This window comes from Chiloscyllium plagiosum, unplaced genomic scaffold, assembly GCF_037043375.1.
Source record: "Chiloscyllium plagiosum isolate Xiang-an unplaced genomic scaffold, Cpla_swu_hap1 HiC_scaffold_31, whole genome shotgun sequence".
NCBI classification, from domain to species: Eukaryota; Metazoa; Chordata; class Chondrichthyes; order Orectolobiformes; family Hemiscylliidae; genus Chiloscyllium; species Chiloscyllium plagiosum.
Window position 1 is genome coordinate 18,497,972 of NW_028270169.1, and position 27,826 is coordinate 18,525,797.

Here is a 27,826-nt window from a genome sequence, read left to right on the forward strand (position 1 = left end):
TGCTGCCTTAAAAGATGGAGGGTTCAGATTAAATAGCTTTCTAAAGGCAATTTATATATAACTAACAAGGGAAAAAGGTGCAGAGTGATGGAGTGTGAGTAGGGTGACAGGGTAGGTGGGTGGTGGATTGGTTGCTCGGATGAATCGATTCGCTCGTTCAAAGGGCTGGGCCAAGTGATCGCCTCCTGTGCTGTGTGATTCTTTGAATGTATTTAGAGGAGAGGGGAGAAATATAATTTTTTTTTCCAAACATTTTGGATGCAGAGATTTTAGCTCATTTGGTTATGTTAATAATGAATATTGCTGAACTCCCATTGAATTAGTTTTTTTTTTGCTCTGTTACCATGGAAATGGAAAAAATAAATTGGAAGGAACTCATGTAAATCTGCAGTAAAGTCAGAAAATTACAGAAATACTAGAATCTGAAGAGAAAAAAGGTCAGATCAGTGTTTCAGGCCTTTTATCTGAAATGGACCTAGTCATAGATAGCTATGTTTCCTGACATTGTTATGTTGTATAAAATGAGGTGGAACCTCTGTCTATTGATAGAGTTCCATGGTGACATTGTTCCAAACTCTGGGGATGTTGCTATCTGGCTAAAAAGGGCAGGTTCCTGGGTCTTTAGCCCTGCGTTGGCAGCAGAACCTCGGAGTAGCATTCCAGTTGTCTAAGAGGGGAAACTGTGGGATTAGATCAATTGGATTATTTTCCCCCTGAAGAATTGGGGCTGTGATGAAATGCTGTGATATTGCAGCTCTCCACAGGCATTTTGTGACTGGTCCCATCGAGGTGTGAAACTGATTGTACTCCCAGAGAAGCCATACAAATTCTCCCGGACACTCCCCTCAAACCACTGCCAGCCCCGATTAGGAAAAGGGCAAGAAATACTGTAGCTCCCAGCTTGGATTCTGTTTACAAAGTAATGGGAGCAGGAACATGGTGAAACTGGATTTTGCTCCAGATTCTGTCATGCGTCTCAGCAGAGTCCTTTCCTCGAACCCTTCTGGGAAGCTTCTTTCTACTGAGGTGTCTGGCTAAAGTGACAACCTGAACTTATTCCTTGCAAATACTGACAGATCTACAGCACTGCCTTTTCCTACGTTTCTGTTTTCATATGCATTTTCTTTTTGCTTTTCCCTGTGATGCTGAGAGGCATGCAGGTCATTAACTTCAATCAGTTAATTTTGAGATGTGTTGTCTGTATTTTGTGTTTTCCTCTAGTTCCTTCCAGACCTGCTGGGGAAAGAAGGAATCTTACTTCAGCTTAGCACACCAACCCAGCCAGACGTGGACCTGCGGAGGGCTGCGGTGTATTGCATGGCCAATCTCTGTCTTGGGTAAGTTTTCAAATATAAAGTAATTTGGCCCAGGTTTGTTCATAGTTTAGCAAATATTGAAACTTCAATTCCTTTATATTCCTCACTGGCTAGTGCCATTTTAGGAAAGAGAAAGACACTAGGGTGGTAAGATTTAGAGTAGTTTATCTTCAAAGCTTTTCCCTGGTAGGCTGACAGGATATGAATTAGTAGCAAAGTGAAACAACCTGTTCACTACTTGGAATGCACTGCTCTGTCCTGTTAAAATGCAATCTTCCATCTAATAGTTAAATTGAAGAATTGTTTGATGACAAAAAAATTGTTGGTTTTACAGTTTCAGGGCATGACAATGGAATTTTATATCTTTTTTGATTAGATTATTAATTCACTGTTTAATTCTCTTCTTGGGATGTGGGTATTGCTGATATGTTTGTTTGTTGCCCATTCCTAATTACATTTTGAACTGAATGAATTGCTGGGCTATTTCAGAGAGCAGTTAAGAATTGACTACATTTCTGTGGGTCTGGACTCTCCATGTAGACCAGACCAGGTAAGGATAGCAGATTTCCTTCCTTAAAGGACATTTGTGAGCCAGATGGGCTTTCTTGACGATTGATGATAGTTTCATGTTGCTATGTCCGAGTCTAGTTTTCACTTCCAGATTTGATGTGGGCATCACCGACGAGGTCAGCATTAATTGCGCATCCCTAATTAGTCTTGGAAAGGTTTTGTCAAGTTGTAATATTGAACCGCTGCAGTCCATGTGATGTAGACACTCCGACAGTTTTTGTTTGGGAGGAACGTCCTGGCTTTTGACCCAGTGGTGATGAAGACACTTCAAAATATTTCCAGATCAAGATGATACAAGATGTTTAGAAATGGCAGTTTTCCTAAGCGTCTACTTCTTTTGTCCTTCTGGGTGGCAGAGGCCTTGAGTTTGGAAGGTGCTGTGGAAGAAGCCTTGGCAAGTTATGGCTAGGCATCTAGTAGACTGTTACAAACTGTGCATGTCAAGGCAATGTTGAAAGGAGGTTTGACCAAAATGTTCTGAGTTGATGGGAATTAGAAAATACATTTATTTGCAACCAATATTGATTTTTGGTCCTTAAACTTTTTGTTTAGGCAATAGGATGGAGACCAGAGTCTGTATGATTCTGACCTGTATTCCAAACCCACAGGCCCCACTCTCCTGTGACCCCCTTCATCTGACACACCATAGAAACACCTTTCAAGGCTGAGGAACAACGGTCCCTGGGTGTTCATGGCAGTTGGCCAAAGTAAATTTGCCAGATTTGTCGTTGCACTTATGTCGTTGACAGCATAAGCATAACATAATAGTACATTAAACCATTCTCCTACTTTTAGGAAGGGCTGATTAAATTTACACTTCATGGGTTTCCATTGGTTTATTATAAATTGAGAATGTGTATCTGTGATAGATGTGAGCTGTTAATGCAAATATTGCACTAAAACTTTAAAGGATTATTTCACTTTCTTGCTAATAGTATGCCTGGACAGCCATACTTGGATGAACCGTACAAAACTGTGGCTCTACAAACCTTTCTCATTGTGATGCGGAACCCAAGGTCTCCTGATGTTGATGATGTCACCGTATGTAAGGTAACTAATAAAGTGTGATGGTACAATTATTTCTAATCACAATACAAGTTTAGCTCCTGCTGCTAAGTAGCTAATTGCTGGGAGGTGCATTTAAATAACCAGAACACCTTGACTTTTACAGGTAGTTTTCCGATAACATGGTAGTTGCATTCCAGCAAAACCTCGCTTAATTGAAATTATGGGGCCTATGGGAAAATTGGGGCAGACCAGCAAAAATATCACCCATGGTCATTCAAAAATCACCCAGAAGTCTAACGCAAAGTATATCACAGCCTGAATGAAGGTTGAAATGATATTTATTAACGAAACAAAAGTAAATTTAACACAGTACACTTATAAAATGTAAGAAAGCTGCTCTTTGTACAGTATCTCTCTCAGAAAGCTGCTCTGTTGGCAGCTTACATCAGCACATGTGCAGAATGGCATGCAGACTGGCACCAACGTCGCAAATATGTAGACACTGGCACATGTGCAGAATGGCAAGATCATCGGCACATGCGCAGAATGAAGCGCACGAACCGATCCCCGCTGGAATCGTGCTATTGCCAACAGAGGTAAACGTACACCAAAATACCGTTCCCTAATTTTTCAGCGAAGTTATAGCCAATTGCGCTGCTGAAACATGCAATATCCCAGAACTACCTGTATTTTTCATTTCATTTTCTGTAGGGAATTATCTGGCTATCACTTAATTCCTTAGCACGACAGAAAGATTGTGGGGTCAAGTCCTGTTTCAGACACTTGAGCTCATGATCTAAGCTGATACACCCAGTACAGAATTGAGGGAATTGACGTGCCATCTGTCTGATGAATTGTTAAACTGAGGCTTTGATTGACCTCTCGGGCGAATGTAAAAGATTTCAGAGGATGATTCATAGAGCAAAAGCGTTCTCTCTGACTAACCTTTATTCCTTAATCAATTCTTCATGTGGAGAGTGGTGCATGTATGAAATGAACTGCCAGAGGAAGTGATGGAGGCTGGTACAATTGCAGCATTTAAAAAGCATCTGGATGGGTATATGAATAGGAAGATTTAGACGGAAATGGACCAAATGCTGGCAAATGGGACTAGATTAATGTAGGACATCTTGTCGACATGGACGAATTGGACCGAAGGATCTGTTTCCATGCTGTACAGGTCTATGACTCTAAGTAAAACAATAAATCCAGTTCCATAGTTTGTTGCTGCTAGGGGGATTTTGGTGTGCCCAAATGGCCACTTCATTTCCTACATTAAAATAGCAGGTAGACTTTAAAAGTATTTGTAAGATGAAAAGTGCTTTGGGTTGTCCTGTGGTTGTGAAAGGCCCTGTATCTATAACATATGTGCAATACACAAAGTCTTTCTTCTTTCCTTATATCATACAGTATGAAAACTCATGTTGCTGTTTTCATGACATTCACAATTTCATGGCCACAAACAGCTCATGATGTCCAGATTATGTTCGATAATGAGGGACATCTAGGGAATATTCAAATATTTTTAAGACCGAGGTGGATAAATTTTTGTTAGGCAGAGAAATAAAAGGTTATGGGTAGAGGGGAATGTAGAATTCAGAATACAAACAGATGATCTTACTGAATGGTGGATCAGACTCAGGGATTTGAATGTCCTATTTTAGCTCCCATTAAAATGACGTGGGTATTGCTTGCTGAGTATTATTTTCTGCTGCTCTTCATCTTGGCAAGTAGCACAGCTTAAATGTTAAGACTGCTGCCATTATTCAAACAAATATAATAAAAATTAAATTAATTGTTAATCCCATTGCTGCAACCTGCTCATAGGCTCTGACACAGACCACGCAGTTAACTGTTGGGATGTGGCTGGACCTTTGATTATTACCTGTGTTCCTGTGGGGATGTTACCTGACCTTCTGCTTATCATTTCATTGTGATAGCTTTGCTCAGCCAGAGTTCACCATGTGACAGCCTGGTTTTGAGTTGACATTGCACAGTGTCTCAACAGCCAGCATTGTTCTAAGTGAACTCCCTTGTTTTGTGTTTGTTTCTTTTCAGCAATCTGGTCACAATGTTTCTGTTCCCTTAGATTGAGGGAAGTGTCCATGATGTGATGAAAAGCATCTAGTGTATAATAATGTTCCAAAGTGTATCATGTGGTTACCGATATGCACAAGGACTCTAGTGACAGAATTTGTTATGAAACAAAGTTCTGCTGTATGTGATCAACAGAAAAGTAGCTTTTGTGAGGAAGCAAGACCTTACAGGTCACAAAGTCAGTTAAGTTGTTCCTGACTGTTGACAATTGTGCATACAACCTGTTAAACAAAATTCAGTTTGCAAAGAACCCAATGTTTGTGATCTGAATTTTCACTGTACAGTAAGAAAATTGGAAGAGATGAAAATGGAGACTTTGTTCTACATGATTCTATCTTCTGAAACAGTGTGGAAGATATCAAAGGCTGTGTGAGTCTGGTGTTTTCTAAGTCCAATTTCCATAGAATGAGCATTCTCCAAGAGAAGCCATTGGAAAGTGATCAGGACCTGGAAGCATGGCTTCCTATCTGTTGCCCCTCCCAGTCTATGTTTATATTGGTGAGTGTTACACCATACGATACATCTATCCATTGAGCCACAAAAGAGATTTTGAAAGGATTTCTTTCAAGACTTTTTAAGCAGAGGATTTTTGTGAATTTGTCTCCTGTTTAATTTTCTTCTACAAGTCTTGGATCCCTGCCACTTTCTGGGGATTGACAGATTGGTGATGTTTGCTCTGATTTTATGCTCCCCTCACTGGAGTGGTGCCTGACCTTTCGCATAAGTAAAGGTAATAGTTGGGAATGTCACAATGTTAGCACTGACTATGTTTCCACTGCCGTTGCATCAAGTGTTCGTGTATCAATTCACCATGCTACTGTACTCAGACTTTTGCCTGTAAGTGAAGATTAGGATACCTGCATATTCTCTGGTAGTAACTTGACATGGTCGTATTTCTTGTTTCAGTTGTTGCAAAATGCATTGAAAGGCATCCATTCCATTCTGAATGCAGGGAGGATTAATCTGATGCAAACTGATCAACTAGGGAATCTCCTTGCAGTTCTAAAGGTAAATATTTCTAAATTAACAACAGTTTAACATTGTTGAACAGAGTATGTTAACAGTAGATAGATCTAGAGAAGATCCATTAAGGTGGACAAGTCCCCATGTCCAAATGGGATCTATCTCAGATTACTAAGGGAAGTGAGAGAGGAAATAGCTGGGGCCTTAACAGATATCTTTGCAGCATCTTGAACATGGATGATGTCCTGGAGGACTGGAGAATTGCTAATGTTGTCCCCTTGTTTAAGAAGGGTAGCAGGGATAATCCAGATAATTATAGACTGGTGAGCATGACGTCAGTGGTAGGGAAGCTGCTGTATAAAATACTGAGGGATAGCATCTATTTACATTTGGAAGAAAATGGGCTTATCAGGCAATAGGCAACATGGCTTTATGCAGGGAAGGTCATGTCTTACCAACTTAATAGAATTCTTTTGAGCAAGTAACAAAGTTGATTGATGAGAGAAGGGCTGTAGATGTCATATGCATGGACTTCAGTAAGGCATTTGATAAGGTTCCCCATGGTAGGCTGATGGAGAAAGTGAAGTCACATGGGGTCCAGGGTGTACTTGCTAGATGGATAGAGAACTGGCTGGGCAGCAGGAGACAGAGTAGTAGTGGAAGGGAGTCTTTCAAAATGGAGAACTGTGACCAGTGGTGTTCCACAGGGATCTGTGTTGGGACCACTATTGTTTGTGATATACATAAGTGATCTGGAGGAAGGTATAGGTGGTCTGATTAGCAAGTTTGCAGATGACACTAAGATTTGCAGCAGACAGTGAAGGGGTCTGTCAGAGAATGCAGCAGAATATAGATAGATTGGAGAATTGGGCAGAGAAATGGCAGATTTGCCCAGAATCTGGCCAAATGTGAGGTGATGCATGTTGAAAGATCCAATTCAAGAGCGAACTATATAGTAAATGGAAAAGTCCTGGGGAAAATTGATGTACAGAGAGATCGGAGTGTTCAGGTCCACTGTTCCTGAAGGTGACAATGCAGATCAATAGAGTGGTCAAGAAGGCGTATAGCATGCTTTCCTTCATCGGACGGGGTATTGAGTACAAGAGTTGGCAGGTCATGTTACAGTTGTATCGGACTTTGGTTCGGTCACATTTGGAATACTGCGTACAGTTCTGGTCGCCACATTCCAAAGCATCCACATCCTTTTGGTAGAGGGTGCAGAGGAGGCTCACCAGGATGTTGCATGGTATGGAGGGCACTAGCTATGAAGAGAGGTTGAGTAGATGAGGATTATTTTCAATAGAAAGATGAAGGTTGTGGGGTGGGAATCTGATTGAGGTCTACAAAACCATGAGAGGTATAGACAGAGTAGATAGCAAAAACTGTTTTCCCAGAGTGGGGGACTCAATTACTAGGGGTCACGAGTTCAAGATGAGAGAGGAAAGGTTTAAGGGAGATATGCATGGAAAGTTCTTTATGCAGAGGGTGGTGGGTGCCTGGAGCATGTTGCTAGTGGAGCAGGTAGAAGCGGGCACGAAAGCGTCATTTAAGATGTAGCTAGACAGATACATGAATAGCTGGCTTCCGCCCACACCGACCATGCAGCCTCCGCGATCGCCGCCCAGATAACCGCCTCCACGATCGCCAGGAAGACCATCGCCGACAGATTCGTGGCCTTCGCGGGGTCCACAGCCACCGGGAACAACACCGTTTTTGCCGCATCTACCTCCGCCCCCAGTGACGTCACTCACCTGCACAACAACCACGCCGCATGTATCTCTTCCCCCGTGCCTAACTCTACCCCCACGCCTAACCCCACCCCTACTCCCAGCTCCAGCCTCACACCAGGTCCTAGCTGCCAGCCCTGTTGTATTTTCACCATCCCCCCCAGACCTCCCCCTCTGAGGATGAAAGATCAGGCCTCAGCAGGGGCCTCGCCTTCATCCCCCTACGCTCCCGCATTAACGAGTTCAACACACGGCGAGACATCGAACAATTCTTCCGCCGCCTTCGCCTCTGCGCCTACTTCTTCAACCAGGATTCTTGCCCACCCTCTGACGACCCCTTCTCCCACCTCCAACACACTCCATCCACCTGGACACCCTGTGCTGGCCTCTTAACCGCCCTCGATCTCTTCATAGTCAACTGCCGCCATGACATTAACCACCTCAACCTGTCCACCCACTTAGCCACTCCAATCTCTCACCCTCAACGTGCAGCCCTCCACACCTTCCGTTCCAACCCCAACCTCACTATCAAACCGGCAGACAAGGGATGCGCGGTGGTAGTTTGGCGCACCGATCTTTACATTGCTGAGGCTAAACGCCAGCTCGCGGACACCTCCTCCTACTGCCCCCTTGACCATGTTCCCACCTCCCACCACCAAACCATCATCTCCCAGACCATCCATAACCTTATCACCTCAGGGGATCTCCCATCCACCGCCTCCAGCCTCATAGTCCCACAACCCCGCACCACCCGTTTCTACCTCCTGCCCAAAATCCACAAACCTGACTGCCCCGGCCGACCCATTGTCTCAGCCTGCTCCTGTCCCACCGAACTCATCTCTGCATACCTCCAAGAACTCCCCACCTACATTTGGGACACCACCCACGCCCTTCACCTCCTCCATGATTTTCGCTTCCCCGGCCCCCAACGCCGTATCTTCACCATGAACATCCAGTCCCTATACACCTCCATCCCCCATCACGAAGGCCTCAAAGCCCTCCGCTTCTTCCTTTCCCGCCGACCCAACCAGTACCCTTCCACTGACACCCTCCTTCGACTGACTGAACTGGTCCTCACTCTGAACAACTTTTCTTTCCAATCCTCCCACTTCCTCCAAACCAAAGAAGTAGCCATGGGCACCCGCATGGGCCCCAGCTATGCCTGCCTCTTCGGATATGTGGAACAGTCCAGCTTCCGCAGCTACACTGGCACCACCCCCCCACCTTTTCCTCCGCTACATCGATGACTGTATTGGCGCTACGTCGTGCTCCCACGAGGAGGTTGAACAGTTCATCCACTTTACTAACACCTTCCACCCCGACCTCAAATTTACCTGGACCGCCTCAGACTCCTCCCTCCCCTTCCTAGACCTCTCCATTTCTATCTCGGGTGACCAACTCAACACGGACATTTACTATAAACTTACCGACTCCCACAGCTACCTAGATTACACCTCCTCCCACCTGCCCCCTGTAAAAACGCCATCCCATATTCCCAATTCCTTTGCCTCCGCCACATCTGCTCCCAGGAAGACCAATTCCAATACCGAACAACCCAGATGGCCTCCTTCTTCAAAGACCGCAATTTCCCCTCAGAGGTGGTTGATGATGCTCTCCACCGCATCTCCTCCACTTCCTGCCCCTCCGCCCATGAACCCCGCCCCTCCAATCGCCACCAGGACAGAACCCCACTGGTCCTCCCCTACCACCCCACCAACCTCCAGATACATCGTATCATCCTTCGCGACTCCCTCGTCAGGTCCACACCCCCCACCAACCCAACCTCCACTCCCGGCACCTTCCCCTGCAACCGCAAGAAATGCAAAACATGCGCCCACACCTCCCCCCTCACTTCCCTCCAAGGCCCCAAGGGATCCTTCCATATCCATAACAAATTCACCTGCACCTCCACACACATCATTTACTGCATCCGCTGCACCCGATGTGGCCTCCTCTACATTGACTTGCGGAACGTTTCAGAGAACACCTCTGGGACACCCACACTAACCAACCCAACCGCCCTGTGGCTGAACACTTTAACTCTCCCTCTCACTCCGCCAAGGACATGCAGGTCCTTGGTCTCCTCCATCGCCAGACCATGGCAACACGACGCCTGGAGGAAGAGCGCCTCATCTTCCGCCTAGGAACCCACCAACCACAAGGGATGAATGCAGATTTCTCCAGCTTCCTCATTTACCCTCCCCCCATCTTCTCTCAGTCCTAACCCTCGGAGTCAGCACCGCCTTCTTGACCTTCAATCATCTTCCCGACCTCTCCGCCCCCACCCCCTCTCCGGCCTATCACCCTCACCTTAACCTCCTTCCACCTATTGCATTCCCAACGCCCCTCCCCCAAGTCCCTCCTCCCTACCTTTTTATCTTAGCCTGCTTGGCACACCTTCCTCATTCCTGAAGAAGGGCTTATGCCCGAAACGTCGATTCTCCTTCTCCTTGGATGCTGCCTGACCTGCTGCGCTTTTCCAGCAACACATTTTTCAGATACGTGAATGGGCAGGGAGCAGAGGGATACAGATCGTTAGAAAATAGGTGACCGGTTTAGATAGAGGATCTGCATCTGCACAGGCTTGCATTACCGAAGGGCCTATCTGTGCTGTAATTTTCTTTGTTCTTTGTTCTTTTGTTTGTTATTACTGGGCAGTTCTTCTTTAAAAATTCATTTATAGGAAGTGGGTATCTCTGGCACGTATTGCCCACCCTTCGTTGTCTTTGAGAAGGGGGTGGGGAGCACTTTCTTGGACCGGTATGGTCCAGTTGTTGTAAGTGGACCCACTATGCCATTAGAGAGGGAGCTCCAGGATATTGACCCAACAGTGCTGTAGGAACAGTGAAATCAGGATGGTGAGTGGCTTTGAGGGGACCTTGCAGTTGGTAGTGTTTCCATATATCTGCTGGACTTGTCCTTGTTAACATGAAGGATTCTTCTTCTCATCTTCGCCTTCATCTGAGGTATGGCGATCCTTAAGTTAAATCACCATCAGTCATATCTCTCGAATGAGAGAGCAGCCCCATGGTCTGGTCAGACAATGGTAACTTCACCTTTCCCTTCTTAGTGGTAGTAGTTGTGGGTTTGGAAGATGCTGTTGGAGGAGCCTTAATAAGTTGCTTATGCACACGTAATTATTTAATTATGCAACTTAATTAGGATTATTGTATCTAAAAAGGAACTGACACATTGGAATGACCCAAGGTATTGGAGTGACTCCTGCAATCTATCCATTTGCAAGTGTTAGCCTCTTGGGAAACTGTGACTGTAGGAAACTGTGACTGTAGGGAAGTCTGTTTTACCTTCACCCTCTGTTGAATGTCCGCAAGGTGAAGATCAGCCTACAGTGCACTCTGCAATTACTGCATTGCCTAACCTACCACCTTATTATTCCTGTGTTTCATTCCTCGCAGACGTACATGTTCTATGGTTTTCCAGGTGTGAACATTGAAGTTCCTGCTGTTCTTTACCCAGCTCCTCTGCCACAGTATGAAGGTAGCTCACCCATAAAGGAGCAAATAGGAAGTGCTACAAACTCTTCAAAGCAAGTCGGGGTAATAACATTTCTCAATAATATGATTAAAGATGAAAGCCATTACAAATGTTGAGATATCTTTGTTCGAGTAAGCAAAATCATTTATGTAAATGATTTGGATGTGAATATGGGAGGTATAGTTAGTAAGTTTGCAGATGACACCAAAATTGGAAGTGTAGTGGACAGTGAAGAAGGTTACATTAGAGTACAATGGGATCTTGATCAGTGGGCCGAGGAGTGGGAGATAGCGTTTAATCCAGATAAATGTGAGGTGCTACATTTTGGTAGGGCAAATCAGGTTTAGGACTTATATACTTAACGTTAAGGTCCTAGGGAGTGTGGCCAAACAAACAGACCTTGGAGTGCCGGTTCATTGTTCCTCGAAAGTGGAGTCACAGATAATGAAGAAGGCATTTGGTATGCTTGCCTTTATTGGTCAGTCCATTGAGTATAGGAGTTGGGAGGTCATGTTGTTGCTGTACAGGTCATTGGTTAGCCACTTTTGGAATATTGCGTGCAATTCTGGTCTCACTGCTATAAGAAAGATGTTGTTAATTTGGAAAGGTTCAGAAAAGATTTATAAGGATGTTGCCAGGATTGTAGGGTTTGAGATACAGTGGAAACAGAATAAGTTAGAGCTATTTTCCCTGGAGGGTCGGAGGTTTAGAGGTGACCTTATAGAAGTTTATAAAATCATGAGGGTCATTAATAGGGTGAAAAGTCAAGTATTTTCCCCAGGGTACAGGAGTCCAAAACGAGAGGGTTTAAGGTGAGAAGGAAAAGATTTCAAAGGGACCAAAGGGGCAACTTTTTCACGCAGAGTGTGGTGCGTGTATGGAATGACCTGCCAGAGGAAGTGGAGGAGGTTGGTATAATTACAACATTTAAAAGACATTAGAATAGCAAGGATTTAGAGGGATATGGGCCAAATGCTGGCAAGCGGGATAGATTAATTTAGGATATCTGGTCGGCATGTTCGATTTGGACCAAAGCGTCTGTTTCTGTGCTGTATATCTCTATGGCTCGATAAGTGGTGCCTACTGCATGGAATCCCTACAATTTAAGCAGTATAACATCAAGAGTGCTGATTTTAGCTGCAGGCACTGGTGTAAAATGGATGATGTTGAATTGGTTGCCTATTATAAATGCAAGTTAATTTTGTGTTCCTTTTACTTCAATGGAATGAAGAATTGATTGATTGTGAGGGTGGTTAAAATGATATCACCCTTCTTATACTGTCACTGATTGTTAAAATTACAGCTGAAATGTGTAGCTGATGCTTTAAAGAAAGAGGGTGGAACCTGAGACAAGTGGTCAGTCCTTTCAGTGTTGATTATCTCCTCTCACTGTGAACCTACATTATCAGGCACTGCACTTTAAAGTCATATGTTTTATGTGAAGTACTTTGAAGCTTTTCTGAGAAACATGAGAAGATGCTACATAAGTATCTTTTTTTTTCTCTTGAATGGTATTTCTTTTCAACAAGATATGGGCTAAGTGCTGGCAAATGGGACTAGATTAATTCAGGATATCTGGTCAGGAAGGACAAGTTGGACCAAAGGGTCTGTTTCTGTGCGTACACAATATCCCCCCCCCCCTCCCCATCTTCCAAGCAGGTGTGAAATGTGGAACCTGTGGGGAAGGGTGTTTTTATGGGTGTCATGCCCTTAAATGGAGAGCAGCATCCCATAGTTCAATCCTGTGTATTCTCAACTAATGTCAGGCCTAGTTTTACTTTTGAGGAAGGGACTTCTCCATTTTATTGAAAGGCCTCAGGCTTATGAAAAGGGTACAGATAGGACAGATATCAACAACTGAAAGGATGAGATCAATTGGATCATCAAACCTTCTATAGCTGCCTTGAGAAGTGAAATGCAAGTGGGCTGCATGTGACCCTAGCCCATACGAAGAGTATCAGTGCTCTCTACTTTGTATTGATGTAGGGAGTAATTCTACAGTTTTTATATGTAGATTAGATTCCCTACAGTGTGGAAACAGGTCCTTCGGCTCAGCAAGTCCACACTGACCTCTGAAGAGTAACCCACCCAGTCCCATTTCCCTCTGACTATGCACCTAATACTATGGGCAATTTAGCATGGCCAATTGACCTGACCTGCACATCTTTGGACTGTGGGAGGAAACTGGAGCACCCGGAGGAAACCCACGCAGACACAGGGAGAATGTGCAAACTTCACACAGACAGTCGCCTGAGGTTGGAATCGAACCTGGGACTCTGGTGTGTGAGGCAGCAGTGCTAACCGTTGAGCCATCGTGCCACCCCATGCTTTATTTAAACTACCCATCAATTTTCTTTATGCACATAATTTTGGAGCAGTGCGGTGGCTCAGAGGTTAGCATTCTTGCCTCACAGTACCAGGGACCTGGATTCTATTCAACCCTCAGGCAATTGTCTGTGTGGAGTTTGCACATTCTCCCCATGTTTGTGTGGGTTGCCTTCAGGTGCTCTGGTTTCCTCCACAGTCCAAACACGTGCAGGCTAGGTTGATTGGCCATGGTAAATTGACCATAGTGTCCAGGAACATGCAGGCTAGGTGGATTAGTCATGGGAAATGCCGGGTTACAAGGATCGGGTGGGATGCTCTTCAGACGGTCAGGGTGCTGACTGGCCTGCTTCCACATTGATTAGAAACGGCCATAGAATCACAATGTATGCAAAGATGTTATTACTCACCTATGGAGCAGGTGGGACTTAAAACTGGGCCTCCTGGCCCTAGTGTAGGGCCACTACCGGTATGCCACAAGGTCCCTAATGCTGACTGCCCTTGGCAATTCCCAGGTAGTTTCTCATCTAAGTACTAACCAGGCCTGAGTCTGCTTAGCTTCTGAGATCAGACAAACTTGTGCCGTAAACTAGAAGGTTTGTGAGCTGTCAGCTTTGATTACCTTGTTCAGATGATGGATTTCTTGACGGACAAGGGATTACTAAACTGGCAGTGTCTACTGTTTAGCATATCTGACAAAAGATGTACAGAATGAAAGTTAATTACATTGGAAAACCATGTTTAAACTCACAAAAGATATCAATGTGAAATCAGAGCTGAGGTTATTAATGAGTAATTCTTCTCCAGAAGTGATGATAGAGCTCTCCCAATGACTCCATGGGTAGGTCACCAACAAAAACTCAACTGAATGCAACAGAACAGGGCGATCCCTGATCTGTGTTTGGATGGTTGATCTCAATCTCAGGTCATTAATGAGTCCTCTAGAATTAACTTTAAGAAGCCCAGACCAGAGGGAGGGAAAGAAATCAGCCTGGATTCTCAATCAGGATGCTGACCAACAATAATGACAATAGCAGTAATCAGCACAAAAACAGTTTATATTTATATACAGTAGCTTCTTAGTGCAATAAAGTAACTTAAGGCTTTCACAGGAGCATCATAAAACAAAATATAATACCAAGAAATATGAGCTCTGATTGTCAAGAGCTGAGTTAGAGGTCGGTTTTGAGGAGTATCTTAAAGGGGGAAAGCAAGGTGGTGGAGAGGGTTAGAGAGAGTATTTGAAAACTTTGAGGCCTGGGCAAATGAAAATGTGGATATCAAAGGTGGGCTGCTTAAAATCAGGGATACTTTAAATTCTGTAGCATTCAACAGGTTCCCCCATACTTTTTGTCAGCTCACTTAAATTAAGGATTACCACCCAGAGGATTATTTGTGCTTGGGAAATCCATTTTCCAAATCTAAGAGAAACAAATTTGGGTGCAAAGCATAGCTGGGATTTTAAATTCCTGCTGAAGAGTAGAGACCTGCTTAAGAAATATTTTAGGATATATCAATTAGGCACAGCAAGTGTGGCTTCCATTTTAAAAACATTTTAATTTTATGTTCTTAAAAAAGCATAAGAAAAGGAAATCTCGATCCAAAAACAAGAAGGAACAATTGGAAGATCAAAGGGAAGAGCAAAAAGAGACAACGCAGCAAGAAGTTCTCCAAGGAGCAGACAGTGGGAGGCAAAGAGGAGGTGACTCAACTTTCAACCTCCTTCAAGGATGGAACAATTCTGATCAGATAGTGCCTTCTTTAGATGGAAAGGATCTTTCAAATTCCTTCTATCCCAGTTGGAAAAAAATAAATAGCTCTGATTCTGAGTATTCGGATACTGAGGGAGGAATCCAGATCAAACTGAGGTGAGTGTTGTGTTGTGCAGTGAAACCAAGTTTGTACCTCACCTTAGACTAAGTTTGAAGTGTAAAGATCTACAGGGCCTTCTTGGCCTTGCCTAGTCAAGGAAGACCACTTTCTGGTCTAAGTAGAAGAAGTTCCTCAATTGAACAAGAACTGGTTTATTGCTTGTTAACCATCAGTTGGAGGTTACACTGATATGACAGACGTTGTTAGAGACTATAAGGAGGACTTTGGTTGGCATGGACCGTTTGGGCCTAAGGGCCTGTTTCCGTGCTGGATAACTCTACAGCTCATTGACTGTATGACCTGGACATTAGGTCTTTTGAGATCCAAAGCTGTTCTGCCCACAAGTGCATATAACAACAACTAATCATTTACGATCAGTCAGACCATTTTTCAACTTTGCCTTCCTGACAAGGAGCCATGCCTGCTGAAAGTATGTAGCAGACAACTCAGTGCACTGTATGTCTGAATTCTCATCGTATGCTCTGTTGAGCTTCCAGCATTACATATCTTCAGGAGAGAAAGAAGTGTAAGGGGAAATAATGGAATTGAGGAAATGATATATATGTATTCCTACAGTTTTCCTTTTCTGATTATAGATCACTGCAAGCAAAGGTTCGCCAGGGGGCTTTGTCCTGCTTCCTTTCAACTATAAAGTCATTGGAGAAGAAGGTTTTATATGGCTACTGGTCTTCATTCATTGCAGATATCCCTAGCATTGGAAGCCCACAAGCTGTTTCCTTGATGACAATTGCTTTGAAAGATCCATCACCAAAGGTAAGGGGCTTGCACATTCATTTGCTGAACAGCAATTTGTACTGCTTTGGGATTTACTTCATTTCTGTATTGCCTTTATATCCTGTTGTTTGAACCCTATCTCAAGGTAGATACCAAGATATGAAGAGCAATGAGGAAATATTCATCTTGCTGTGCTGGCCTGAGGCGCCAGTTGGAGATCACTGGATGCTGCTCAAGAGTGGGAACGTTGACTGATTTTTCTTTTCCAGTAACGGGCATGCTGTGACTGCTACTCTGAGTTCAATTGACTCAGGACAAATCAAGGACCAATCCTGAAACCTTCATGACCTGCCTGGTTTTTGCAAACCATTCATCCACAGTGTCGGATTTCCAATTTGTGTTCTCTGATCCCTGACAATTTGATCCTCAAAGGCAGTGTTGTCCTTGTTGTACTTGACATTTCTTCCTTGCTGGCTTGTCCTCTTAGAATTCTGTGTATCTGGAAATTTGAGATCAGTTAATTTAGCACCATTGCTTCATTGTTGGAGAACTCTGAAATTAGCAGATCAAAGCAAGTTGATGTAGATATAAATTGATAGAAATGGTGATTCAGCTCACGAAAATGACTTGGAATGAGATTACCATTTTTTTTTTAACTGATGGCTCAAAATCTGGAACCCCTTCCGTAATAGCTCTGTGCATATCCTTACACCAGATGGACTGCAACAGCTCAAGAAGACAATTCACCACTATTTTCTCAAGGGAAATATGGGATTAGCAAGATAATTTTCCTTTACCACCACATGCTCACATCCCATGAAATTTGAAAAGGAATTTTTTTTTTAATATTCACTCATGGGCATTGCTGGCTGGCCAACATTTATTGCCTGTTGAATTGAATTAGCTTTCTTGTCACATGGACTCCAATGAGTTCAGTGAAAAGTTTCTAAGTCACCACTTACTGAGCCATCATGGGTACCAAGGTCCCTAGCTACTACAGATTCTTGAGTACAGAAAGAGAAACAATAAGTCCTGTGTTACAGACCTTCAAAAATGCAAAATCATGGTAATAAATTGGAAAAACAAAAATTCAGAATAATAGTTCTTTCATGATAATATAATAATAAAAAAAGAAATTTAATGGAAAGAGAAGGTGCTGGTGAGCTGCTTGAACATTTGCAGACCATGTGCTGTATATAGACCCACAATGCTCTTAGGGAGAGAATTCCAGGAGTTTGACCCGATGACAGTGAAGGAATAGTAATATATTTCCAAGTCAGGGTGGTCAGTGGCTTGGAGGGGAAATTGAAAGTGGGAGTGTTCCTATGTATCTGCTTGGAAATATATTACTATTCCTTCATGGGTTTGGAAGATGCTATCTAAGGATCTTTGGTGAATTTCTACAGTGCATCATGTAGATAGTACATTGCTGTTACTAAGCATCTGTGGTGGAGGGAGTGGGTTATAGTGGATGTGGTGCCAATCAAGTGAACTGCTTTGTCCTGAATGGTGGCAAGTATCTTGAGTGTTAGACCTGCACTCAGCGAGACAAATAGGGAGTCTTCCATCTCACTCCTAACTTGTGCCTTGGAGATGGTGGACAGACTTTGGGAGGTCAGGAGGTGAGTTATGTGCTGCTGTATTCCTAGGTTCTTGTTATATGTGGCCCCTGAGGGTACATGTTTCAATACTGTATAGCTAGCAGGTGAAAGTCTGGATATTACAGAGTAATTTATAAGCTACTGTACTAATTTTGTTTTTGTGTCAGGTCCGTGCTGCTGCTCTCCAAGCCTTATCAGCCATCTTGGAAGGATCTAAGCAGTTCCTGTCTGTTGCAGAGGACACCAATGATCATCGGAGAGCTTTCACACCTTTCTCTGCAACATTGGCTTCCAACATTCGGGAGCTGCATAGATGTCTGCTCATTGCCCTAGTAGCAGAATCCTCCCCACAGACACTCACCCAGATAATCAAGGTAAAACAAATGAATTCCTTTCACACCAAGACCACATATTGATTAATTATCTTTCAGCACTTGACTTTATGAAGCTCTAGGATATTTCTTCTGTCTCATTTGGATCATTGAGTTTTAAGAAACTCTTTTGTGATATAAGGAATTTTATTTGTTGTCTTGGGCCAATGCCTATGTTTTAGTCTAGTATACATCAACAATTTAATTATCTGCAGCATTTTCACATGATAGAGTCTTGTCAAGATCTTGACAACTGCACATCCAACTGTAAGTTCATAAGATATAGGAGCAGAATTAGGCCATTCAGCCCATCGAGTCTGCTCTGCCTTATGATCATGGCTGATATGCTCCTCACCCCTATTTTCCTGCCTTCTCCACATAACCTTTCAACTCATTACCAATTAAAAATCTTTTTAACTCCTCCTTAAATTTACTCACTCTCCCAGTATCTACTGCACTTTGGGTAGCAAATTCCACAGATTCATAATATTAATATTAATTTTGGCCAGAATTAGTTTTCTCTATCTCTATTTTGCTGATATGTAATTTGCTATATTTTCAGAGATAAATTTTTCCTCCTTCACTACAGGTTCATGATGTATGTTCTACACACTAACCCTTTGAGAGAAGTAGTTTCTCCTCAACTCTGTTTTAAATTTGCTACCCCTTATCCTAAGACTACGTCCTCTTGTCCTAGAGTGCCCACAAGCGGAAGCATCCACTCCACATCTATTTTATACTTACCTTTTATCACCTTAAATACCTCAATTTGATCTCCCTTCATTCTTTAAATTCTAGAAAGTTTAGGCCTAAACTGTTCAATTTTTCTTCATGCGACAGTGGGTATTCATTGATTTAAGACCATGAGACCATAAGACTAAGAGCAGAAGGAGGCCATTTAGCTATTCAAGTCTGCCTCACCATTCAGTTAGATCATGGCTGATCTGATAATCTTCAGTTCTATTTCCCTGTCTTTCCCAAGACCCTTGATTCCTTGATTGATCAAAATCTATCTCAGCCTTGACTACTCTTAATGGCCCAGCCTTAACAGCTCTTTGGAGTAAAAACTTCCACAGATTTACTACCCTCAAAGAAAGGACTTTCCTCCTCACCTATATGTTGTGGCAACCCCCTACTCTGAGATTATGCCCTCTGGTTCTGTACTGCCCCATAAATGAACACAACCTCTCTACTGCAGTCATGTTGAGCCATCTAAGATTCTTGTATGTTTCCTAAGGTCACCTCCCTTTCTGCTAAAGTGCAATGAGTACAGACTGAACCTACTCAACCTCTCCTCATAATATAATCGTTTCATACTTGGGATCAATGTAGTGAATCTTCTTTGAATTGCCTTCAGTGCCAGTGTATCTTTCTTCATATAATGAGACTGACACTATTCACCATAATCGAGGTGTGGTCTAACTAGTGCCTTGTATAGTTTTAACAAGACTCTCCTATTTTTATACTCCATTTCCTTGAAAATAATGGCTAACATTCCATTTGGTTTCCCTATTACCCTCTGAACTAGTGTGTTGGCTTTCTGTAATTCATGCACAAAGACTTCTAGATCCCTCTTTGCCGTAGAGTTCTGTAAGCCATCTTCATTTAAACAATATTCAGCTCTATTCTTCCTGCCGTAGTGCACAACCTCTAATCTTTCCACATTATATTTAATCTATCAGGTTTTTGGCCAATCAACCTGTTTATAAACTTCCATTGATTCATTGTGTCATCCTCACCACTTGCCTTTCCATCCATGTTTGAGCCATCCACAAAATAGCAAAGTTACATTAACTTCCGTCATCCAAGTCTCATATATTTTGTTAATAATTATGGCCTCAACATTGATCCCTGTGGCACTGTTCTAGTTGCAAGGTGCCACTGTGAAAATGTCTCCTTTATCCTAACTCTATTTTCAATTAGTCAGCCAATCCTCTGTCCAGGCTAATAACTACTCCCAATGCCATGTGCTCTGACCTTTGATGAAGTAGCCTTATATGTGGTGCCTTATTGAATGCCTTTTGGAAATCTGAATATATTACATCTATTAGTTCTCCGAGGTAAAATATAACATGCCAATCTCCCAGTGACAGATGTTAGGCCTTTAGTTACAAGTTTTTGAAAAAGGGTGTTACAGGGTATCTTACAGGCAATTCAAAGAAGATTCACTACATTGATCCCAAGTATGAAACGATTATATTATGAGGAGAGGTTGAGTAGGTTCAGTCTGTACTCATTGCACTTTAGCAGAAAGGGAGGTGTCTCCCTTTTTGAAAAAGGGTGTTACACTGACAGTTTACCAATCCTCTGGGTTTTCTTCAGAATCTAAACATTTTTAGAAGGTTACAACCATTGCATCCACTATCTCTGTAGCTGTTTCCTTTAATATTCTGGAACACAACTCATCACGTCAAAGAACTTATGCAGCCTCCCTTGATTTAATATTTTTAGAATTATATTTAGTGTTTTCCATTGTGAAAGCTGAAGAAAGTGTTTATTCAACTCTTCTGCTATTTCCAGGTTGTACATTATTAGTTCTCTGGCCTCATTCTCTAAGGGATCTACATTCACTTTTGCCTCTCTTTTTTTAATATATGTTTAAAGAAGCTCTTACAATCAATGTTTACATTGCTTACTAGTTGAGGCTCCTAGTTCATTTTTTCTTATATGGTCATCTTTTGTTTTTTTTTCAACTTTCACAATCCTTTATTGCTAATCTCTATTACATATGTTTTTTTCCTTTCAATTTGATATTATTTTTAACTTCCTTGGATAACCATGGCTGGTTTATCCCCAACTAGAATCATTCCTCTTCACTTACTTGATAATATTGTGTTTTTCTTTGGCATATAGTGATATTTTAATGATACCTCAGTGGTAGTAAGCTGATTTCTGTCAATAGATGTGATTTCATAATTGGCTCCAGGACTTGGTGGCACAACCTTTTATTTCAATGCAGTTTTATGAGATTGCCAAATTACTGGAGATGCCAACTTTTAGATCATATGTTTAGACAAGGCCCTATCATTAATGTTTTGATTTTGTTTTCTGTTATTGAATCAGTGCCTTGCTAATCTGGTAACCAATGTACCATACAACCGCCTCAAACCAGGACTCCTTACCCGTGTTTGGAACCAGATTAAACCCTACAACCGCCGCAAAGGTTTGTGTATCAGTTTGTTTGTTTGCAAGTAGATATCCAGTGTTGCTTTTGGGTCAAGAAGTGGAGACATTAGAGGGAAGTAGGAATGATGAGCTGAGATATGAAAAAAGGGAATAAAACTTGTAGTTACATAGTGCATTTCAGCAGCTTGCGTTGTCACAAAGTGCTTCTCAGCCAATTAAGTACTTTTTGAAGTTCATTTACATTTGTAATGAGGGAAGGGCAGGCAGGAGTTATGTGGATGAACTGTAGATTGAGCATAGAGGCAGATAATGAAAAAGCTAGTGGATCAGCTGTGGACCTAAGAAGACTTTTAGCTTTTTGGTGTTTTTCTATATTTCCTGGGCATACGTGAGAATTCTTATGATGATTTAAGGGAAGTTCAAATGTTTTCAAAACATCCTTTAATATCTAGATTGAGGTCTTTGTGGCACAGTTAAAACATCCTTACTTCTTGGCCAGAAGGTCTATTTTTGGGTCCCATGCCAGGACTTACTGGTCATGGAAGAAGTGTTCATAATGTGGCCCGTACAGGTTGATTGTCAGCCTGTTATTTCCATAATGCCTGTGGCATAATGCCTGTGGAGAGTTTCCAAGTCAGTTGTAGTGCAAAAGGCAATGGCAAATCACTGCAGTACTTTGCCTATAAGCATGGCCCAATGCAGTGGAAATCGGTGGCCTAATCTTTGAAAACAAGGATGGGAGAAAAGACAGACCAACAGTATTTGGTTCTTTTAGAAACAGTGAGACTGAAAATGAGGTCATGAACCTGTATTGAATCAACTGTCCCTGACTCCAGAAAATGCTATTACATCAACAGACAAAAGGAATAAAAATAAACTCTAATCACCCAACCCATCACCACAAATTACCATACTTTTCTCTCTGAGATTTTTGATTTTGAGATAGCTTTCTTGCTATCTTAATGTTCTGTACCATTAGTGAGTTTGAGAAGGTTTGTAGTTCAAGTTGAGTTTCTGGGTGTAGGTTTACTGGCTGAGCTGGAAGGTTTGTTTTCATATGTTTCGTCACCGTACTAGGTAACACCATCAGTGAGCCTCTGGATGAAGCACTGGTGCTATGGCCTGCTTTCTATTTGTGTTTAGGTTTCCTTGGGTTGATGATGCCACTTCCTATGGTGATGTCATTTCCTGTTCTCTTTCTCAGGAGGTGGTAAATGGGATCTAAGTCAATGTGTTTGTTGATTGAGTTCCGGTTGGAATGCCATGCTTCTAGGAATTCTTGTGTGTGTCTCTGTTTGGCTTGTCCTAGTATGGATGTGTTGTCCCAGTCAAAGTGGTGTCCTTCCTCATCTGTATGTAAGGATACTAGTGAGAGTGGGTCATGTCTTCCTGTGGCTAGCTGGTGTTCATGTATCCTGGTGGCTAGTTTTCTGCCTGTTTTGTTCAATATAGTGTTTGTTACAGTTCTTGCACGGTATTTTGTAAATGACATTAGTTTTGCTTCTTGTCTGTATAGGGTCTTTCAAGTTCATTAGCTGCTGTTTTCGTGTATTGATGGGTTTGTGGGCTACCATGGTGCCAAGAGGTCTGGCAGTCATTTCCGAGATGTCTTTGATGTAGGGGAGCATGGCTAGGGTTTCTGGATGCGTTTTGTCTGCTTGTTTGGGTTCGTTGCTACCATCAACATCAACCTGACCAAGTAAACACTGACCACACTATAATAAGAACCAAAGACACATACACCAAACACCACCAACTTCATCAGCAAGGACAGTATCGTCATTCCAGTGGACCTATGCCTTACCACCCACTTCACCTTCAACAATAAAATCTACAGACAAACCAACGGAACACAAGTGGGATCTCTGATATCAGGGTTCTGAGCAGAGGCAGTAATGCAGAGACTTGAACAAACTGCTCTGTCAACCATCCAACCCAAACTTTGAGTCCGCTAATTGGATGACACCTTTGTCATCACAAAACAAAACAAATTAGAGGAAACATTCTTCAAAACCATCAATAATACCCATATTGTCATAAAATTCACTGAAAAGGAGAAAAACAACAACAAACTTCCATTCCTATACATCACAATAGAGCGAACAGCTAATGGGCAGCTTCAAACCAGCGTCTACAGGAAAACAATACGTACGGGCCAAATATTGAACTACAGAAGCAATCGTTCCAACATCCACAAACAAAGGTGCATTAGAACATTATTTCAACGAGCCACCATACACTGCAGCACAGAGGAACTACGAAGAGCAGAGAAAAATCACCTATACCGTGTATTCAAAAAGAACATAGCACCACTCTGGGCGGCACGGTGGCACAGTGGTTAGCATTGCTGCCTCACAGCGCCAGAGACCCGGGTTCAATTCCTGCCTCAGGCGACTGTCTGTGTGGAGTTTGCACACTCTCCCCGTGTCTGCGTGGATTTCCTCCGGGTGCTCCGGTTTCCTCCCATAGTCCAAAGATGTGCAGGTCAGGTGAATTGGCCATGCTAAATTGTCCGTAGTCTTAGGTAAGAGGTAAATGTAGGGGTGTGGGTGGCTTGCGCTTCGGTGGGTCGGTGTGGACTTGTTGGGCCGAAGGGCCTGTTTCCATACTGTAAAGTAATCTAATCTAATCTGATCTTCATCATCTGCAATCCTCACTTTCACCCAATGAACACAGTCCACTGATTTCTCAGCAACAAACCCCAACAAGCAAACAAAACACGTCCAGAAACCCTAGCCATGCTCCCCTACATCAAAGACATCTTGGAAATGACTGCCAACTACTCAGACCTCTTGGCATCATGGCAGCCCACAAACTCACCAATACATGAAACCAGCAGCGAATGAACTTTAAAGACCCTATACGACAACAAGCAAAACTATTATAATTTACAAAATACTCTCTCTCTCTCTCACTCTCTCTCTCACTCTCTCACTCTCTCTCTCACTCTCTCACTCTCTCACTCTCTCTCTCTCTCTCTCTCACTCTCTCTCACACTCTCACACTCTCTCACTCTCTCACTCTCTCACTCTCACACTCTCACACTCTCTCTCACACTCACACTCTCACACTCTCTCTCACACTCACACTCTCACACTCTCTCTCACACTCACACTCTCACACTCTCTCTCACACTCACACTCTCTCTCTCTCTCTCTCACACTCTCTCTCTCTCTCTCTCACACACTCACACTCTCACACTCTCTCTCTCACACTCTCTCTCTCTCTCTCTCACACACTCACACTCACACTCTCTCTCTCTCTCACACACTCACACTCACACTCTCTCTCTCACACACACTCACACTCACACTCTCTCTCTCTCTCTCACACACTCACACTCACACACTCTCTCTCTCTCTCTCTCTCTCTCTCTCTCTCTCTCTCTCTCTCTCTCTCTCTCTCTCTCTCTCTCTCTCTCTCACTAGTATTCTTACATACAGATGAGGAAGGACACCACTTCAACTGGTAAGATGGGGGGATGGGACCCAGGGAGATACTGAGGAAAGAGATCAATCTGAGACCAGTACAGTTGAGAAAAGAGTCATGGCAGGCAGGAACAAAGCAGAGGACAAGGTAGGACTGATAATTAAACATTTATTTCCGTGCAAGAGGTCTAACAGGGAAGGCAATGAACTCGGCATGGTTAGGATCATGGGGCTGGGATATCATAGCAATTATTGAAGCGTGGCTCAGGGATGGCCAGGACTGGCAGCTTAATGTTCCAGGATACAAATGCTACAGGAAGGACAGAAAGGGAGGCAAGAGAGGAGGGGGAGTGGCATTATTGATAAGGGATAGCATTACTGCTGTACATAGGGAGGATATTCACAGAATTACATCCAGGGAAGTTATTTGGGTGGAACTGAGAAACAAGAAAGGGATGATCACTTTATTTGGATTGTATCATAGACCCCCTAATAGTCAGTGGGAAATTGAGAAACAAATTTGTAAGAAGATTTCAGTTATGGTAGGGGATTTTAACTTTCCAAACATAGACTGGGACTGCCATAGTGTTATGGGTTTGGATGGAGAGGAATTTGTGAAGTGTGTACAAGAACATTTTCTGATTCAGTATGTGAAATTATCTACTAGAGAAGGTGCAAAACTGACTGACTCTTGGGGAAATAAGGCAGGCAGATGACTGAGGTGTCAGTGGGGGAGCACTTTGGGGCCAGTGACCATAATTTTATTAGTTTTAAAATAGTGATGGAAAAAGATAGACCAGATCTAAAAGTTGAAGTTCTAAATTTGAGATAGGTGAATTTTGACGATATCAGGCAAGAACTTTCAAAAGCTAATTGGGGGCAGATGTTCGTAGGTAAAAGGATGGCTAGAAAATGGGAGGCCTTCAGAAATGAGATAACTAGAGTCCAGAGACAATATATTTCCAGTTAGGGTGAAAGAAAAGGCTGGTAGGTGTAGGGAATGCTGAATGACTAGAGGAATTGAGGGTTTGGTTAAGAAAAAAAACGGAAGCTTATGTCAGGTGTAGACAGAATACATCACGTGAGTCCTTAGAGTATAAAGGCATTAGGTGTACACTTAAGAGGGAAATCAGGAATGCAAAAAGGGGACATGAGATAGCTTTCGCAAATAGGTTTAAGGAGAATCCAAAGGGTTTTTACAAATACATTAAGGACAAAAGGATAACTAGGGAGAGAATAGGACCCTTCAAAGATCAGCAAGGCAGCCTTTGTGTGGAGCAGCAGAAAATGGGGGAAATATTAAACGAGTATTTGCATCAGTGTTTACTGTGAAAAAGGACATGGAAGATATAAAATGTATGGAAATAAATGGTGACATCTTGAAAAATATCCATATCACAGAGAAGGAAATGCTGGATGTCTTGAAACGGGTAAAGGTGGATAAATCCCCAGGACCTGATCAGGTGTACCTGAAAACTCTGTGGGAAGCTGGGGAAGTGATTGCTGGGCTTCTTGCTGGGATATTTGTATCATCGATAGTTACAGGTGAGGTGCTGGAAGGCTGGAGGTCGGCTAACATGGTGCTAACTGGTTGGCTAACTACTTAAGAAAGGTGTTAAGGACAAGCCAGGGAGCTATAGATCAGTGAGCCTGATGTCGGTGTTGGGCAAGTTGTTAGAGGGATTTCTGAGGGACGGGATGTACATGTATTTGGAAAGGCAAGGACTGATTAGGGACAGTCAACATTGCTTTGTGCGTGGGAAATCATATCTCACAAACTTGATTGAGTTTTTTTTAAAGAAGTAACAAAGTGGGGATCTAGGATGGCAGCGATCTGAGAAGATCAGACTGCAGAGCTTCGCTTCGCAGCAGGAGCAGGACGGTTCTTTAAACCACCCAACCCAGGTCATCAGGATTTCTTGGGGCGTTGGAAAGATTGTGGAGCCCCAAGAAACATTTAAAAATTGACTTACCTGTATTTTCAGCTGTCCAGAAATGCCTAAAAAGGGAGGAGGAGCATCTGAGGCCGGGCCTGCAGCTCAGCCTGCAGCAGCCTCTGAGCCAATTACTCTCCAGGACCTGGTGAACCAGCTCTCGAAATCCGCGAGATGTTGGGGAAACAGATTGAAGAGAAGCTGGCTCCAGTCGCTCTCATGCTGCAGAAGCATGAGCAGCAGCTGGGAGACCTGGAGAAGAGGACGGATGAGGTGGAGCACAGGGTCACAGTGGTGGAAGTTAATGCCAGTTCATTCAAGGAAGAGATCCAAGCCCTGAAGACGCAGGTTCGTAATTTGCATGACCAAGTGGATGATCTTGAAAACAGGGGCACGAGAAAAAACATTCAGATCATCGGTCTGCCTGAGGGTAAGGAAGGTGAGCGGCCTGCGGAATTTGTTGAAGATTGGCCTCCAAATTTCCTTGACTTGGAGACTGGCATGACAGGATTGAAGATAGAGAGGGCTCACCGGGTCGCAGCACGGAGGTCGGGTCTGGGTCAACGCCCTTGTCCTTTCCTGGTGTGGTTCCATCATTACCGGGATAAGGAGAGAGTCATGGAGGCTTCCAGACACAAGGAGAAGGATCCAAAGGCCCTAATTTACGAGGGTCTAAGATCATATTTTTTCAGGACTTTTCACCGGCGGTGATCCAGAAACGAAAATTGTATGATGGTGTCAAGAGAAGACTGAAGGAGTTTGGGATTCAATACCCCGAGATATCCGTCAGTGCTTTGGATCACCTTGGATGGATCCATGCATCTCTTTGACACATTGGAGAAGGCAAGAGACTTTGTGGACAAACTAACCTAATTTAAACAATTGTAGGATGTATATATATTGTTGCTTGGGTATGCATTTATCATTCTGTAAAAGAAATGGAGGAAATCCGGTTGGAACTTTGTTTTTCCCCTTTTTTTTTCCTCTATTGATAATAATTTGGTTCAAACTATATCTGGCGGTGGTTAAGATGTATGTTTTAAATTTCTAAGTTAGGACATACCAAAGGATGGGTGGGGTATTTATTTCCCTTTTTTTTTATAAAAGAATGTTTTTTTATTCATATTGATATTCTTTGGGGTGTTTATTCTTTTTAGCTTGTGCTTGTGATGCAGCTCTAGCTGGGAGAAGTGAAGGTGGTTGAGATGGTTAGATGCCTATTTATGGGCAGTTCGGGACGGGTAGTTGCCCCCTCCGG

At 43.0% G+C, this 27,826-nt stretch overlaps 1 protein-coding gene across 1 annotated transcript in view; it reads left to right on the top strand.

Moving 5' to 3' along the window:
- Positions 1–27,826, top strand: part of heatr6 (HEAT repeat containing 6) — a 71,990-nt gene that overhangs the window by 19,140 nt on the left and 25,024 nt on the right. The window contains exons 4-11 of the mRNA XM_087977304.1: positions 1,222–1,337; positions 2,822–2,936; positions 5,898–5,999; positions 11,098–11,238; positions 15,080–15,369; positions 15,970–16,147; positions 17,877–18,083; positions 21,144–21,243. Coding sequence (XP_087833430.1) covers positions 1,222–1,337; positions 2,822–2,936; positions 5,898–5,999; positions 11,098–11,238; positions 15,080–15,369; positions 15,970–16,147; positions 17,877–18,083; positions 21,144–21,243 — 1,249 coding nt within the window. The remainder of the gene's footprint in view (positions 1–1,221; positions 1,338–2,821; positions 2,937–5,897; positions 6,000–11,097; positions 11,239–15,079; positions 15,370–15,969; positions 16,148–17,876; positions 18,084–21,143; positions 21,244–27,826) is intronic.